The 13,601-nt window shown below is 51.5% G+C and overlaps 1 protein-coding gene across 10 annotated transcripts in view; it reads right to left on the reverse strand.

The window, feature by feature from the left end:
• Positions 1 to 13,601, reverse strand: part of LOC110497375 (lipopolysaccharide-responsive and beige-like anchor protein) — a 319,123-nt gene that overhangs the window by 43,688 nt on the left and 261,834 nt on the right. For all 10 annotated transcript variants that reach the window (XM_090210434.1, XM_090210433.1, XM_036954299.2 and 7 more), the window contains one exon: positions 6,041 to 6,130. In XM_090210434.1, coding sequence (XP_090066560.1) covers positions 6,041 to 6,130 — 90 coding nt within the window. The remainder of the gene's footprint in view (positions 1 to 6,040; positions 6,131 to 13,601) is intronic.

The following is a 13,601-nucleotide window of genomic DNA, read 5'->3' on the forward strand; positions in this document are numbered from 1 at the left end:
GCCAGGACCAGAGTCTGACACCACACTCAGACAGGGGGACATGCCAGGACCAGAGTCTGACACCACACTACACTCAGACAGGGGGACATGCCAGGACCAGAGTCTGACACCACACTACACTCAGACAGGGGGACATGTCAGGACCAGAGTCTGACACCACACTCAGACAGGGGGACATGTCAGGACCAGAGTCTGACACCACACTCAGACAGGGGGACATGTCAGGACCAGAGTCTGACACCACACTACACTCAGACAGGGGGACATGTCAGGACCAGAGTCTGACACCACACTACACTCAGACAGGGGGACATGTCAGGACCAGAGTCTGACACCACACTACACTCAGACAGGGGGACATGCCAGGACCAGAGTCTGACACCACACTCAGACAGGGCGACATGTCAGGACCAGAGTCTGACACCACACTCAGACAGGGGGACATGTCAGGACCAGAGTCTGACACTACACTCAGACAGGGGGACATGTCAGGACCAGAGTCTGACACCACACTATACTCAGACAGGGGGACATGTCAAGACCAGAGTCTGACACTACACTCAGACAGGGGGACATGTCAGGACCAGAGTCTGACACTACACTCAGACAGGGGGACATGCCAGGACCAGTGTCTGACACTACACTCAGACAGGGGGACATGTCAGGACCAGAGTCTGACACCACACTCAGACAGGGGGACATGCCAGGACCAGTGTCTGACACTACACTCAGACAGGGGGACATGTCAGGACCAGAGTCTGACACCACACCACACTCAGACAGGGGGACATGCCAGGACCAGAGTCTGACACCACACTCAGACAGGGGGACATGCCAGGACCAGAGTCTGACACCACACTACATTCAGACAGGGGGACATGCCAGGACCAGAGTATGACACCACACTACACTCAGACAGGGGGACATGCCAGGACCAGTGTCTGACACTACACTCAGACAGGGGGACATGTCAGGACCAGAGTCTGACACCACACTCAGACAGGGGGACATGTCAGGACCAGAGTCTGACACCACACTACACTCAGACAGGGGGACATGTCAGGACCAGAGTCTGACACCACACTACACTCAGACAGGGGGACATGTCAGGACCAGAGTCTGACACCACACTACACTCAGACAGGGGGACATGCCAGGACCAGAGTCTGACACCACACTACACTCAGACAGGGGGACATGTCAGGACCAGAGTCTGACACCACACTCAGACAGGGGGACATGCCAGGACCAGAGTCTGACACCACACTACACTCAGACAGGGGGACATGATAGGATTCTGACACCGCACTACACTCAGACAGGGGGACATGTCAGGACCAGAGTCTGACACTACACTCAGACAGGGGGACATGTCAGGACCAGAGTCTGACACCACACTCAGACAGGGGGACATGTCAGGACCAGAGTCTGACACCACACTACACTCAGACAGGGGGACATGTCAGGACCAGAGTCTGACACCACACTACACTCAGACAGGGGGACATGTCAGGACCAGAGTCTGACACCACACTACACTCAGACAGGGGGACATGATAGGATTCTGACACCGCACTACACTCAGACAGGGGGACATGTCAGGACCAGAGTCTGACACTACACTCAGACAGGGGGACATGTCAGGACCAGAGTCTGACACCACACTCAGACAGGGGGACATGATAGGATTCTGACACCACACTACACTCAGACAGGGGGACATGTCAGGACCAGAGTCTGACACTACACTCAGACAGGGGGACATGTCAGGACCAGAGTCTGACACCACACTCAGACAGGGGGAGGGAAGGAAAACAAACGTGGAGAAGGACACATCAAAGAGAGGTGTAAAAAGATTCATGGGGGTGAGTCAAAGAGAGAGAGAAAGAGAGAGGAAGAGGGAGTGAGAGAGCGAGAGAGAGCACAAGGGAAGAGAGAAAGAGAGAGGGAGAGAAATTGCGAGTGCAAGTTAAAGAAAGGACAGAGAGAGAAAGAAAGAAGTCCCTTATCTGCTGCTGGTGTGAATGGAAAGAGGAAGGCACTGAACATCAGTCTGTCTAGGACACGTCAAACCTGTCCAAACACACCAGCCCCACCTACCACCACCGGAGAGGCCAAACAATTACATACAAGACACCTTTAACCACTTGAAAGGATGGACTCATATGCCCTCCTGCTCCAGTACTGGGGTCGAGTTTCCAATGGATTTCCGTACGTACGTGTGTCTCACCACAGGGAATTGAGGTCCTGCTCAACCACCTAGCGTTTATTTGTCTAGGAAAGTGTCTCCCCATTTCTCCCCTCGTTATTCTACTGCTCCCTTCTCATCTCAGCAGCTCTTACTGTACCTCACTGTACTGCACTGCACCCTACTATATTGCACCCTACTGTACTGCACTGCACCCTACTGTACTGTACCCTACTGCACTGCACCCTTCTGCACTGCACTGCACCCTACTGTACTGCACTTCACCCTACTGTACTGCACCCTACTGTACTGTACCCTACTGTACTGCACCCTACTGTACTGCACCCTACTGTACCCTACTGCACTGTACTGCACCCTACTGTACCTTACTATACTGTACTGCACCCTACTGTACTGCACTGCACCCTACTGTACTGCACTGTACCCTACTGTACGGCACCCTACTGTACCCTACTGTACTGCACTGCACCACACCCTACTGTACTGTACTGCACCCTACTGTACTGCACCTTACTGTATGCACAGCACCCTACAGTACGCACAGCACCCTACTGTACTGCACTCTACTGTACCGTACCATACCCTACTGTATCCTAATGTACTGTACCATACTGCACCGTACCCTACTGTAATGTACCGCACCCTACCCTAATGTACTGTACTGTAACCTACTGTACCATACCCTACTGCAACCTACCCTACTGTACCGCACCCTACTGTACTGCACACAACCCTACTGTACTGCACTGCACCCTACTGTACTGCACTGCACCCTACTGTACTGCACTGCACCCTACTGTACTGTACTGCACCCTACTGTACTGCACCCTACTGTACTGCACTGCACCCTACTGTACTGCACTGCACTGCACCCTACTGTACTGTACTGCACCCTACTGTACTGCACCCTACTGTACTGCACCCTACTGTACTGCACCCTACTGTACTGCACCCTACTGTACTGCACTGCACCACACCCTACTGTACTGTACTGCACCCTACTGTACGCACAGCACCCTACAGTACGCACAGCACCCTACTGTACTGCACCCTACTGTACTGTACCCTAATGTACTGTACCATACTGCACTGTACCCTACTGTAATGTACCGCAACCTACCCTAATGTACTGTACTGTAACCTACTGTACCATACCCTACTGCAACCTACCCTACTGTACCGCACCCTACTGTACTGTACCGCACCCTACTGCACTGTACCGCACCCTACTGTACTGCACACGACCCTACTGTACTGCACACGACCCTACTGTACTGCACACGACCCTACTGTACTGCACACGACCCTACTGTACTGCACTGCACCCTACTGTACTGCACCCCACTGTACTGCACCCTACTGTACTGCACCCTACTGCACTGTACTGCACCCTCCACTGCACCCCCCTGCACCCTACTGTACTGCACCCTACTGTACTGCACCCTCCTGTACTGCACCCTCCTGCACCCTACTGTACTGCACCCTCCTGCACCCTACTGTACTGCACCCTCCTGCACCCTACTGTACTGCACCCTACTGTACTGCACTGTAAGAGTGGAAGAGTTAATACTGTTACTAATCGTATACTGTACGCCAGGCCAGGATAGTCAATTTCTGATTTCATTAAGACATTAGAAGGGGAGGAAACAGAATCAACAGAACATCTTTTCAGGTACTGTCCATCGGTGGCTCGCTTTGAGTCAGGATCCTCGTAAGACATCACAGTGAGGGATGTATTTCAAAAGGAAATGATAAAATGCCATTATACTGGAAAAGATGGGTAAATCTTTTAGTTGGAGTTAAGATCAGAATTAATGGAGGATTGGTCGCTGTGTGTGAAAGTCCAGCACTTGCAGAGAGAGGAAGTTAGGAATATATATAAAGTTATTTCTATAGTCATGTGAGACAAAATAGAAATAGAAGTATTGTTTTCCGTTAAATTTACTCTAATCAGGGAGGGATGGTAGGGGGAAAAATATAAAGAAATAAAACATCTAAATTAGGGGGATTAGAAATTATGCAAACAATTAATTTGATAGATTGTGGGTTCTATCGGCAAAGATTAAAGCTGATCTTCCCTTAAAAAGAGCAAACCTCACCCACCTAGCACTCCAGGCAGGCAAACGCTAACAGTGTTTGAAAGAATTCAAGTAGTATTTGCACCCAGGTCTGGAGGAAACCCTAGACTCCCAACCTGTGGATGAATATAGCATTATTTGGATATGTGGTGAGGAGCTAATGGGGTGTTTGGTAAACATGGGTGGCATATGGACAGCGCTATGTGCGTGTGTGTTTGTGTATGTGTTTGTTTGTGTATGTGTGTGTTTGTGTATGTGTGTGTTTGTGTATATGTGTGTGTTTGTGTATATGTGTGTGTTTGTATATGTGTTTGTGTATATGTGTGTTTGTGTATGTGTTAGTGCATGTGTTTGTGTATATGTGTGTGTTTGTGTGTGTATGTGTTTGTGTGTGTTTGTGTGTGTGTTTGTGTATATGTGTGTGTGTTTGTGTATATGTGTGTGTTTGTGTATATGTGTGTGTGTGTGTGTGTGTGTATATGTGTGTGTTTGTGTATATGTGTGTGTTTGTGTATATGTGTGTGTTTGTGTATATGTGTGTGTTTGTGTATATGTGTGTGTTTGTGTATATGTGTGTGTGTGCCAATGGTCTCCAGCTGTCAGCGCCACAGGGCCACCCCACTAATGGGGGCTCTGGGGAGCTCAAGTCGGCACATCATCCACAGCCCCCCCCCCCCCCCCCCCCCCCCACCACCTTCACCCGCCTCACCCCTCTTCCTGCCCCTTAAAAGCCTGTCACCTATGGGGCATTGTTCCCAGCCGGTCCTCCTCCCTCTGGTTCTCCCCTAGTCCCCTTGTCTGTCTGTCTAAAGGTGTAGAGTGGGAGTTTGGCTCAGGACCATGTTTCCACAGTGCTAATCCATTCACCCTCATCCGCCCCCCTACACCCAAAATCACACCTCACCCCTACACCCAAAATTACACCTCACCCCTCACGAGGACGAGAGGAGATGGGTTCAAAATCAGAGCTTACGTTTCCCAGGGTTAGGATGGAGGGATGATGGGGGGGAGAGGAAAGACTATAGACGGGCTAGTATGAGTCAAAGCAGAGACAGTCATTTAACATGCCAGCAGTCAGAGAAAGTCATTTAACATGCTAGCAGTCAGAGAAAGTCATTTAACATGCTAGCAGTCAGAGAGAGTCATTTAACATGCTAGAAGTCAGAGACAGTCATTTAACATGCTAGCAGTCAGAGACAGTCATTTAACATGCTAGCAGTCAGAGACAGTCATTTAACATGCTAGCAGTCAGAGATAGTCATTTAACATGCTAGCAGTCAGAGACAGTCATTTAACATGCTAGCAGTCAGAGAGAGTCATTTAACATGCTAGCAGTCAGAGACAGTCATTTAACATGCTAGCAGTCAGAGACAGTCATTTAACATGCTAGCAGTCAGAGACAGTCATTTAACATGCTAGCAGTCAGAGACAGTCATTTAACATGCTAGCAGTCAGAGACAGTCATTTAACATGCTAGCAGTCAGAGAAAGTCATTTAACATGCTAGCAGTCAGAGACAGTCATTTAACATGCTAGCAGTCAGAGACAGTCAAGGCTATTCCATTGTGTCTCTGGTTCTATCTACACTACTGAGGAGATGGGTCGGTATTGAGTATGGTATTGGGCACGGTATTGGGCACTGTATTGGGTATGGTATTGAGCACGGTATTGGGTATGGTATGGTGGTCAGCCTGTGTGTGAGCACGCGCGTACGTGTGTGTGTGAGCACGCGCGTACGTGTGTGCGAGACTCACCACCTGCATGGCGGAGCTCCTTGGTGGGTGTGGCTCGATGAGCAGCTGACATGGGGTCTGTCCAAAACTCCTGATCTGTGCCTCCACAGCCTGGCGAGAGGGAGAGAGGTAGAGAGAGGTAGAGAGAGAGAGAAATAGAGCAGTAGAGAGAGAGAGCAGTAGAGAGAGAGAGAGCAGTAGAGAGGGAGAGAGCAGTAGAGAGGGAGAGAGGTAGAGAGGGAGAGAAATAGAGCAGTAGAGAGAGAGCAGTAGAGAGAGAGAGAGAGAGCAGTAGAGAGAGATAAAGATAGAAAAAGAGAGAAAAAGAGCGAGAGAGAGTAAGAGAGAGCGAGAGAGAGAGAGAAATAGAGCAGTAGAGAGAGCAGTAGAGAGAGAGAGCAGTAGAGAGAGAGAGCAGTAGAGAGAGCGCAGTAGAGAGAGAGAGCAGTAGAGAGAGAGCAGTAGAGAGAGCAGTAGAGAGAGAGAGCAGTAGAGAGAGAGAGCAGTAGAGAGAGCGCAGTAGAGAGAGAGAGCAGTAGAGAGAGAGCAGTAGAGAGAGAGCAGTAGAGAGAGAGAGCAGTAGAGAGAGAGAGCAGTAGAGAGAGAGAGCAGTAGAGAGCGAGAGAGCGAGAGAGAGAGCAAGATAGAGAGCGAGAGAGAAACAGAAAGAAACAGAGAGAGAGACAGACAGGCGGGTTAGGTGGCGCTAATTAAGAGATATAGGACCATAAATGTCACAGGAGACGCCGCCTCTCAGCTCTGGACAACATCAGGGCCCACAGAGTCAAGGTAACACAGGGCTGGGAGGACAGAGAGATGTACTAGTGTATGGTCACAACACAGTAAAGAATACATACAGCAACAGAGGTAGGTGTGTGTAGGAGTACTCTAGGTGAGATGGGGCTACAGAGAGAGAGAGAGTAAATACAACCCAATACATTGTAAATACAACTCATAATTATGTTAATCTATTTTTGCTTTTGTACTTTAACCATTTGCACATTGTTACAACACTGTATATAGACATAAGTCTTTATTCATTTGGAACTTCTGTGAGTGTAATGTTCACCTTTGACTTTTTTACTGTTTATTTCACTTTTGTTTATTACCTACTCCACTTGCTTTGGCAATGATAACATATATGTTTCCCATGCCAATAAAGACCCTTCAATTGAAATTTAATTGAGAGAGAGAGCGAGAGGGAGAGAGGGACAGAAAGAAAGATGTTGGGCAGGAAAGAGAGGTTAAGTGAGAGACTGCTGCGCCGTGCAATCTGACTGTGTGTGACTGCGTGTGAGAGAGTGAGTGTGGAGAAGAGCACTATGTGAGACTGCAGTGGTTGAGTCTGAGCCGGGGGTTGGCCTGGACTCTGGGAGTGATCTCATTGAGAAGGCCTGTACTGACTGCAGATTGGATTTCCATGAGAAAACGTTGCTGTGAACGGCACTGCTTATCCCTATTGTCTGAAACTAACCAGAGACGAGAGAGACTAGAGAGAGACTAGAGAGAGAGAGAGAGAGAGAGAGGGAGAGAGAGAGACTAGAGAGAGAGAGAGGGAGAGAGACTAGAGAGAGAGAGAGAGGGAGAGAGACTAGAGAGAGAGAGGGAGAGAGACTAGAGAGAGAGACTAGAGAGAGAGACTAGAGAGAGAGAGACAAGAGATACATAGACTAGAGAGACTAGAGAGAGAAAGAGAGAGAGAGAAAGAGAAAGACTAGAGAGAGAGACACTAGAGAGACAGAGAGACCTAGAGAGAGACTAGAGAGACTAGAGAGAGGGACTAGAGAGAGAGAGAGAGACTAGAGAGAGAGACACTAGAGAGAGAGAGACACTAGAGAGAGAGAGAGACTAGAGAGACAGAGACTAGAGAGACAGAGACTAGAGAGACAGAGACTAGAGAGAGAGAGAGAGACTAGAGAGAGAGAGAGACTAGAGAGAGAGAGAGAGAGAGAGAGAGAGAGAGACTAGAGAGAGAGACTAGAGAGAGAGAGAGAGAAAGAAAGAAAAAGAGAGTTAAGCCTCAGTTAAGCCCATAGACTCAGACTATACTTACTGTATACTAATACGTGGGATTCATGTGAAATGGCACCCTATTTCCTATGTAGTGCACTTTTTTTGACCAGACCCCTATTTGTACTCTGGTCAGAAGTCACTACATAGGGAAGTGGAAGTCATTTCAGATCAGACCTATACTCCAGCCTCTGCCTGCCATCCTACCTTCCTTTGTGGAGGATCCCAGTGTAGTAAAAACAAAAAAGATGGTCCTAATCTCTAACAGGTATGAGAAAATCTCCCGGCCTAGACTCAAGGCCTCCACCTACGCCAGTTGATATGTGAGTGTCAGAAAACCCAGGGCTTTGGTTCCCTCTCTCTCCCTCCCTCTCCCTCTCGCTCTCTCCCAGTCTGTCTCCCTGCCTCTTACCTCCCCCTCTCTTTCCTTCGCTCTCCCTTTCTCTCCCCCACCCTTCTTTTCTCTGCCATTCAAGCTTTGATCCCCCACTCCTCTCACAGCTGAGGAGAACAATGGGATCTGTCCCTCCCTCTTTATTTAGTGTAAATCCACTCCTGGGACCATTAGACTGGGCCATCGATTACAAACAGATGATCTAGGGTGTATTCCAAATAGTACACTATTCCCTACATAGGGCCCTGGTCAAAAGGAGTGCACTGTGTAGCGTGCCATTTGAGAATAGGGTTCCATTTGGGACACAGTCCTACAGTCACTAAGAGGATCTTGAAATACCAGAGAAAGCATGTAGGGGTTCTAGGAAAAGCCCAAGTCATTACATCACTGGAATGGGAGTCAGGGCAAGATGGCGATAAGCGCTAGCTAGCTAACCCAATGTCTTCACAGCATCACTGTTTGATGAAGGGGAACTAAAGAGGACTTTTACAAGACGATTTCAGACTTGCATAGAAATGTTGATGACACAATTAAGAACCCCTTTCAGTATTTGTCCGCGGCGTGAATGTGAGTGGTGTTTGCAGCCGCTAGCTCTAGCTAGCCTAGTAGCTTGGCACAGGACCAGCAGGAGGATTAAATGGAGGTGATTGATCAAAGTGTGTGAGCCTGGGGTGTGAGGGGTAGTCCGTCAGGACCACTATGAACATCTGTGCCGGTGTAATTAGCTGTGGTCTGTCGTGTTCATCCAAAATACATTTGGCAAGAGCTTTACCATATATATCCCTATATTATACTATACATATTAAATACCAAATCATCCTTTTATATATATATATATATATAAACATTTCTCCGATATCACATTTTAACAACCAAAAATATGATAAAATCTCTTGTATACGATGATACAGTCCACTTCCATCAGATTGTGAACTGGACTGTGTGTACAGTATGGTCTCTCCCTGCGGCCTCTATAGAGGACAACAGAACACGCTCCGTACCTCCTCCTCCCCTGCCATTCAGCTGCCCTTCATGCTCAGTGACTGGAGCATCGCATGGCGGGCACCGAGGGCAAACGCTGATTTATCACCTCATTCCCATCCAGATGTGCTTGAGCCCACCACCTACCCACCCACGCATGCAGATTCATTACCAGGACCAGTGGGGAGAGGGGGGCTGTGGTCGGTCATTTCCCCTGCTAGAGGCCCATTACCCAGGCATGGCCAGAGGCATGGTGCATGGTTAATACAACCGGACGGTAAATTGGATCTCTGACACCCACTATTTACCTTGGAGCTGCTCTGATGATCAGGAGAATGAATAAATCCACACCCCGCACAGCATGGTGCCATCAGAGAGAGAGCAGATAAAGTGTGTGTGTGTGTGAGCGAAAGAGAGAACGATTGAAGAGAGAGAGAGAGAGAGCGAGAGAGAGAGAGAGAGAGATTGGAGGTGTATTGCATGAACACACATACACATGAATGAAGAGAGGGAGGAAAGTGAGTGAGTCTAAGAAAGAGTTTGTTGTCACCCTCCTCCCTGAGTCCAATCAGCTGGGGAGGTTTCTCCACACACACGACTGAACCCCGGCGTTAGTTTTACTTAGTCAAATACACCAGCAGTGCGTCTCCAGCCCCGAGCCGTAGCCAGCCTCAGCCCCTCAGTGTTTGTGAGGAAGCAGGCCTTTGGAGGAGGCGGAAATGGGTTGCTAGTCTGGGCCGTGTCAGGGCCAGGGGCCAAGGGGGGTGGAGGTTGGGATGGAGGGGGGTAGCACCAAGGGAGACCGCCACTATGGAGTGACAACTGTTTCAGCCGTGGTCCTGGTGTGGTCTGGTCTGGTCCAGGTCTGGGCTAGGCCTTCCGGGGCTGGTTTGTGTCAGAACAGGCAATGGAGGAGGGGAAGGGACAGGGTAGGGAGGGAGGGACAGGAGAGAGAGGGACAGGTTATGGAGGGACAGGTTATGGAGGGACAGGGTAGGGAGGGACAGGGTAGGGAGGGACAGGGTAGGGAGGTACAGGGTAGGGAGGGACAGGGTAGGGAGGGACAGGGTAGGGAGGGACAGGGTAGTGAGGGAAAGGGTAGGGAGGGACAGGAGAGAGAGGGACAGGAGAGAGAGGGACAGGGTAAGGAGGGACAGGGTAGTGAGGGAAAGGGTAGTGAGGGAAAGGGTAGGGAGGGACAGCTGGAAGAGAGGCACCCTGCCCCAGAGGCCTACAGTCTACACAGGCCAAGCCATGGTAGAGTGGAGTGTGGAATGGGGTAGAGGAGGGGGTGGGTTCTAGCTGAGCGTTTGGAATGTCTCAAGGCAGATTAGGGAACGCTGCGGAGACCGTTGCCATGTTTTCCCAGAAGGGGACTGCTTCCTGATCATGCTCTCCCTCCATCAGCGAGAGAACATCAGCTCTCTTCTTCCACTTCCTCTTCTCTGTGTTGACTAATGCCACATTAAGACTACCACTTTTTACTGCACCGGGACAGAGAGTACTGGTACAGAGGTTCCCCTTCTATTGCCCTATCTCTCTCTGTCTCCTGCCCTCCCTCTCCCTCTCTCTCTTGCTCTCTCTCTCCCTTGCCCTCTCTCTCCTGCCCTCTCTCTCTCTCTCTCCTGCCCTCTCTCCTGCCCTCTCTCTCTCCTGCCCCCTCTCTCTCTCTCTCCTGCCCCCTCTCTCTCTCTCTCCTGCCCTCGCTCTCTCTCTCCTGCCCTCTCTCTCTCCTGCCCTCTCTCTCTCTCTCTCTCCTGCCCTCTCTCTCTCTCTCTCTCCTGCCCTCTCTCTCTCTCTCTCCTGCCCTCTCTCTCTCTCTCTCTCCTGCCCTCTCTCTCTCTCTCTCTCCTGCCCTCTCTCTCTCTCTCTCCTGCCCTCTCTCTCTCTCTCTCCTGCCCTCTCTCTCTCCTGCCCTCTCTCTCTCCTGCCCTCTCTCTCTCTCCTGCCCCCCCTCTCTCTCTCCTGCCCCCTCTCTCTCTCTCTCCTGCCCCATCTCTCTCTCTCCTGCCCCATCTCTCTCTCTCCTGCCCCATCTCTCTCTCTCTCCTGCCCTCTCTCTCTCTCCTGCCCTCTCTCTCTCCTGCCCTCTCTCTCTCTCCTGCCCTCTCTCTCTCTCCTGCCCTCCCTCTCTCTCTCTCCTGCCCTCCCTATCTCTCTCTCCTGCCCTCCCTATCTCTCTCTCCTGCCCTCCCTATCTCTCTCTCCTGCCCTCCCTATCTCTCTCTCCTGCCCTCTCTCTCTCTCTCTCCTGTCCTCTCTCTTCTGTCCTCCCTATCCTCTCTCTTCTGTCCTCCCTCTCTCTCTCTCTCCTGTCCTCCCTCTCTATCGCTCTCTCCTGTCCTCTGTCTCCTGCCCTCTCTCTCTCCCTCTCTTGCCCTCTCTCTCTCTCCCTCTCCTGTCCTCCCTCTCCTGCCGTCTCTCTCTCCTGCCGTCTCTCTCTCTCCCCCTCCTGTCCTCCCTCTCCTGCCGTCTCTCTCTCCTGCCGTCTCTCTCTCTCCTGCCGTCTCTCTCTCTCCTGCCGTCTCTCTCTCTCTCTCTCTCTCCTGTCCTCCCTCTCTCTCTCTCTCTCCTGTCCTCCCTCTCTCTCTCTCTCTCTCTCTCCTGTCCTCCCTCTCTCTCTCTCTCCTGTCCTCCCTTTCTCTCTCTCTCTCTCTCCTGTCCTCCCTCTCTCTCTCTCTCTCCCGTCCTCCCTCTCTCTCTCCTGTCCTCCCTCTCTTTCTCTCTCTCCTGTCCTCCCTCTCTTTCTCTCTCTCTCTCCTGTCCTCCCTCTCTTTCTCGCTCTCTCCTGTCCTCCCTCTCTCTCTCTCTCCTGTCCTCCCTCTCTCTCTCTCTCCTGCCGTCTCCCTCTCTCCTGCCGTCTCTCTCTCTCTCTCCTGTCCTCCCTCTTTCTCTCTCTCTCTCCTGTCCTCCCTCTCTCCCTCTCTCTCTCTATCCTGTCCTCCCTCTCTCTCTCTCTCCTGTCCTCCCTCTCTCTCTCTCTCTCTCTCTCTCTCTCTCTCCTGTCCTCCCTCTCTCTCTCTCTCTCTCTCTCTCCTGTCCTCCCTCTCTCTCCCGTCCTCCCTCTCTCTCTCCTGTCCTCCCCCTCTTTCTCTCTCTCCTGTCCTCCCTCTCTTTCTCTCTCTCTCTCCTGTCCTCCCTCTCTTTCTCGCTCTCTCCTGTCCTCCCTCTCTCTCTCTCTCTCCTGTCCTCCCTCTCTCTCTCCTGTCCTCCCTCTCTCTCTCCTGTCCTCCCTCTCACTCTCTCTCCTGTCCTCCCTCTCACTCTCTCTCCTGTCCTCCCTCTCACTCTCTCTCTCTCTCCTGTCCTCCCTCTCTCTCTCTCCTGTCCTCCCTCTCTCTCCTGTCCTCCCTCTCTCTCTCTCCTGTCCTCCCTCCCCTGTCCTCCCTCTCCCTCTCTCTCTCTCCTGTCCTCCCTCTCCCTCTCTCTCTCTCCTGTCCTCCCTCTCCCTCTCTCTCTCTCCTGTCCTCCCTCTCCCTCTCTCTCCTGTCCTCCCTCTCCCTTGTCCTCCCTCTCCCTCTCTCTCTCCTGTCCTCCCTCTCTCTCTCCTCCCTCTCTCTCTCCTCCCTCTCTCTCCTCCCTCTCTCTCTCTCTCTCTCTCTCCTGTCCTCCCTCTCTCTCTCCTGTCCTCCCTCTCTCTCTCCTCCCTCTCTCTCTCCTGTCCTCCCTCTCCCTCTCTCTCTCCTGTCCTCCCTCTCCCTCTCTCTCTCCTGTCCTCCCTCTCTCTCTTTCCTGTCCTAACCTCTCCCTCTCTCTCTCCTGTCCTCCCTCTCTCTCTTTCCTGTCCTAACCTCTCTCTCTCTCTCGCTCTCCTGTCCTCCCTCTCTCTCTCTCTCTCTCTCTCTCTCCTCCCTCTCTCTCTTTCTCTCCTCCCTCTCTCTCTCCTGTCCTCCCTCTCTCTCTCTCTCCTGTCCTCCCTCTCTCTCTCTCCTGTCCTCCCTCTCTCTCTCTCCTGTCCTCCCTCTCTCTCTCTCTCCTGTCCTCCCTCTCTCTCTCTCTCCTGTCCTCCCTCTCTCTCGCTCTCTCCTGTCCTCCCTCTCTCTCGCTCTCTCCTGTCCTCCCTCTCTCTCGCTCTCTCCTGTCCTCCCTCTCTCGCTCTCTCCTGTCCTCCCTCTCTCTCGCTCTCTCCTCCCTCTCTCTCTCTCGCTCTCTCCTCCCTCTCTCTCTCTCCTGTCCTCCCCTCTCTCTCTCCTGTCC

This window comes from Oncorhynchus mykiss, chromosome 19 (genome assembly GCF_057628025.1).
Source record: "Oncorhynchus mykiss isolate SJ-2025 chromosome 19, ASM5762802v1, whole genome shotgun sequence".
Classification (NCBI taxonomy): domain Eukaryota; kingdom Metazoa; phylum Chordata; class Actinopteri; order Salmoniformes; family Salmonidae; genus Oncorhynchus; species Oncorhynchus mykiss.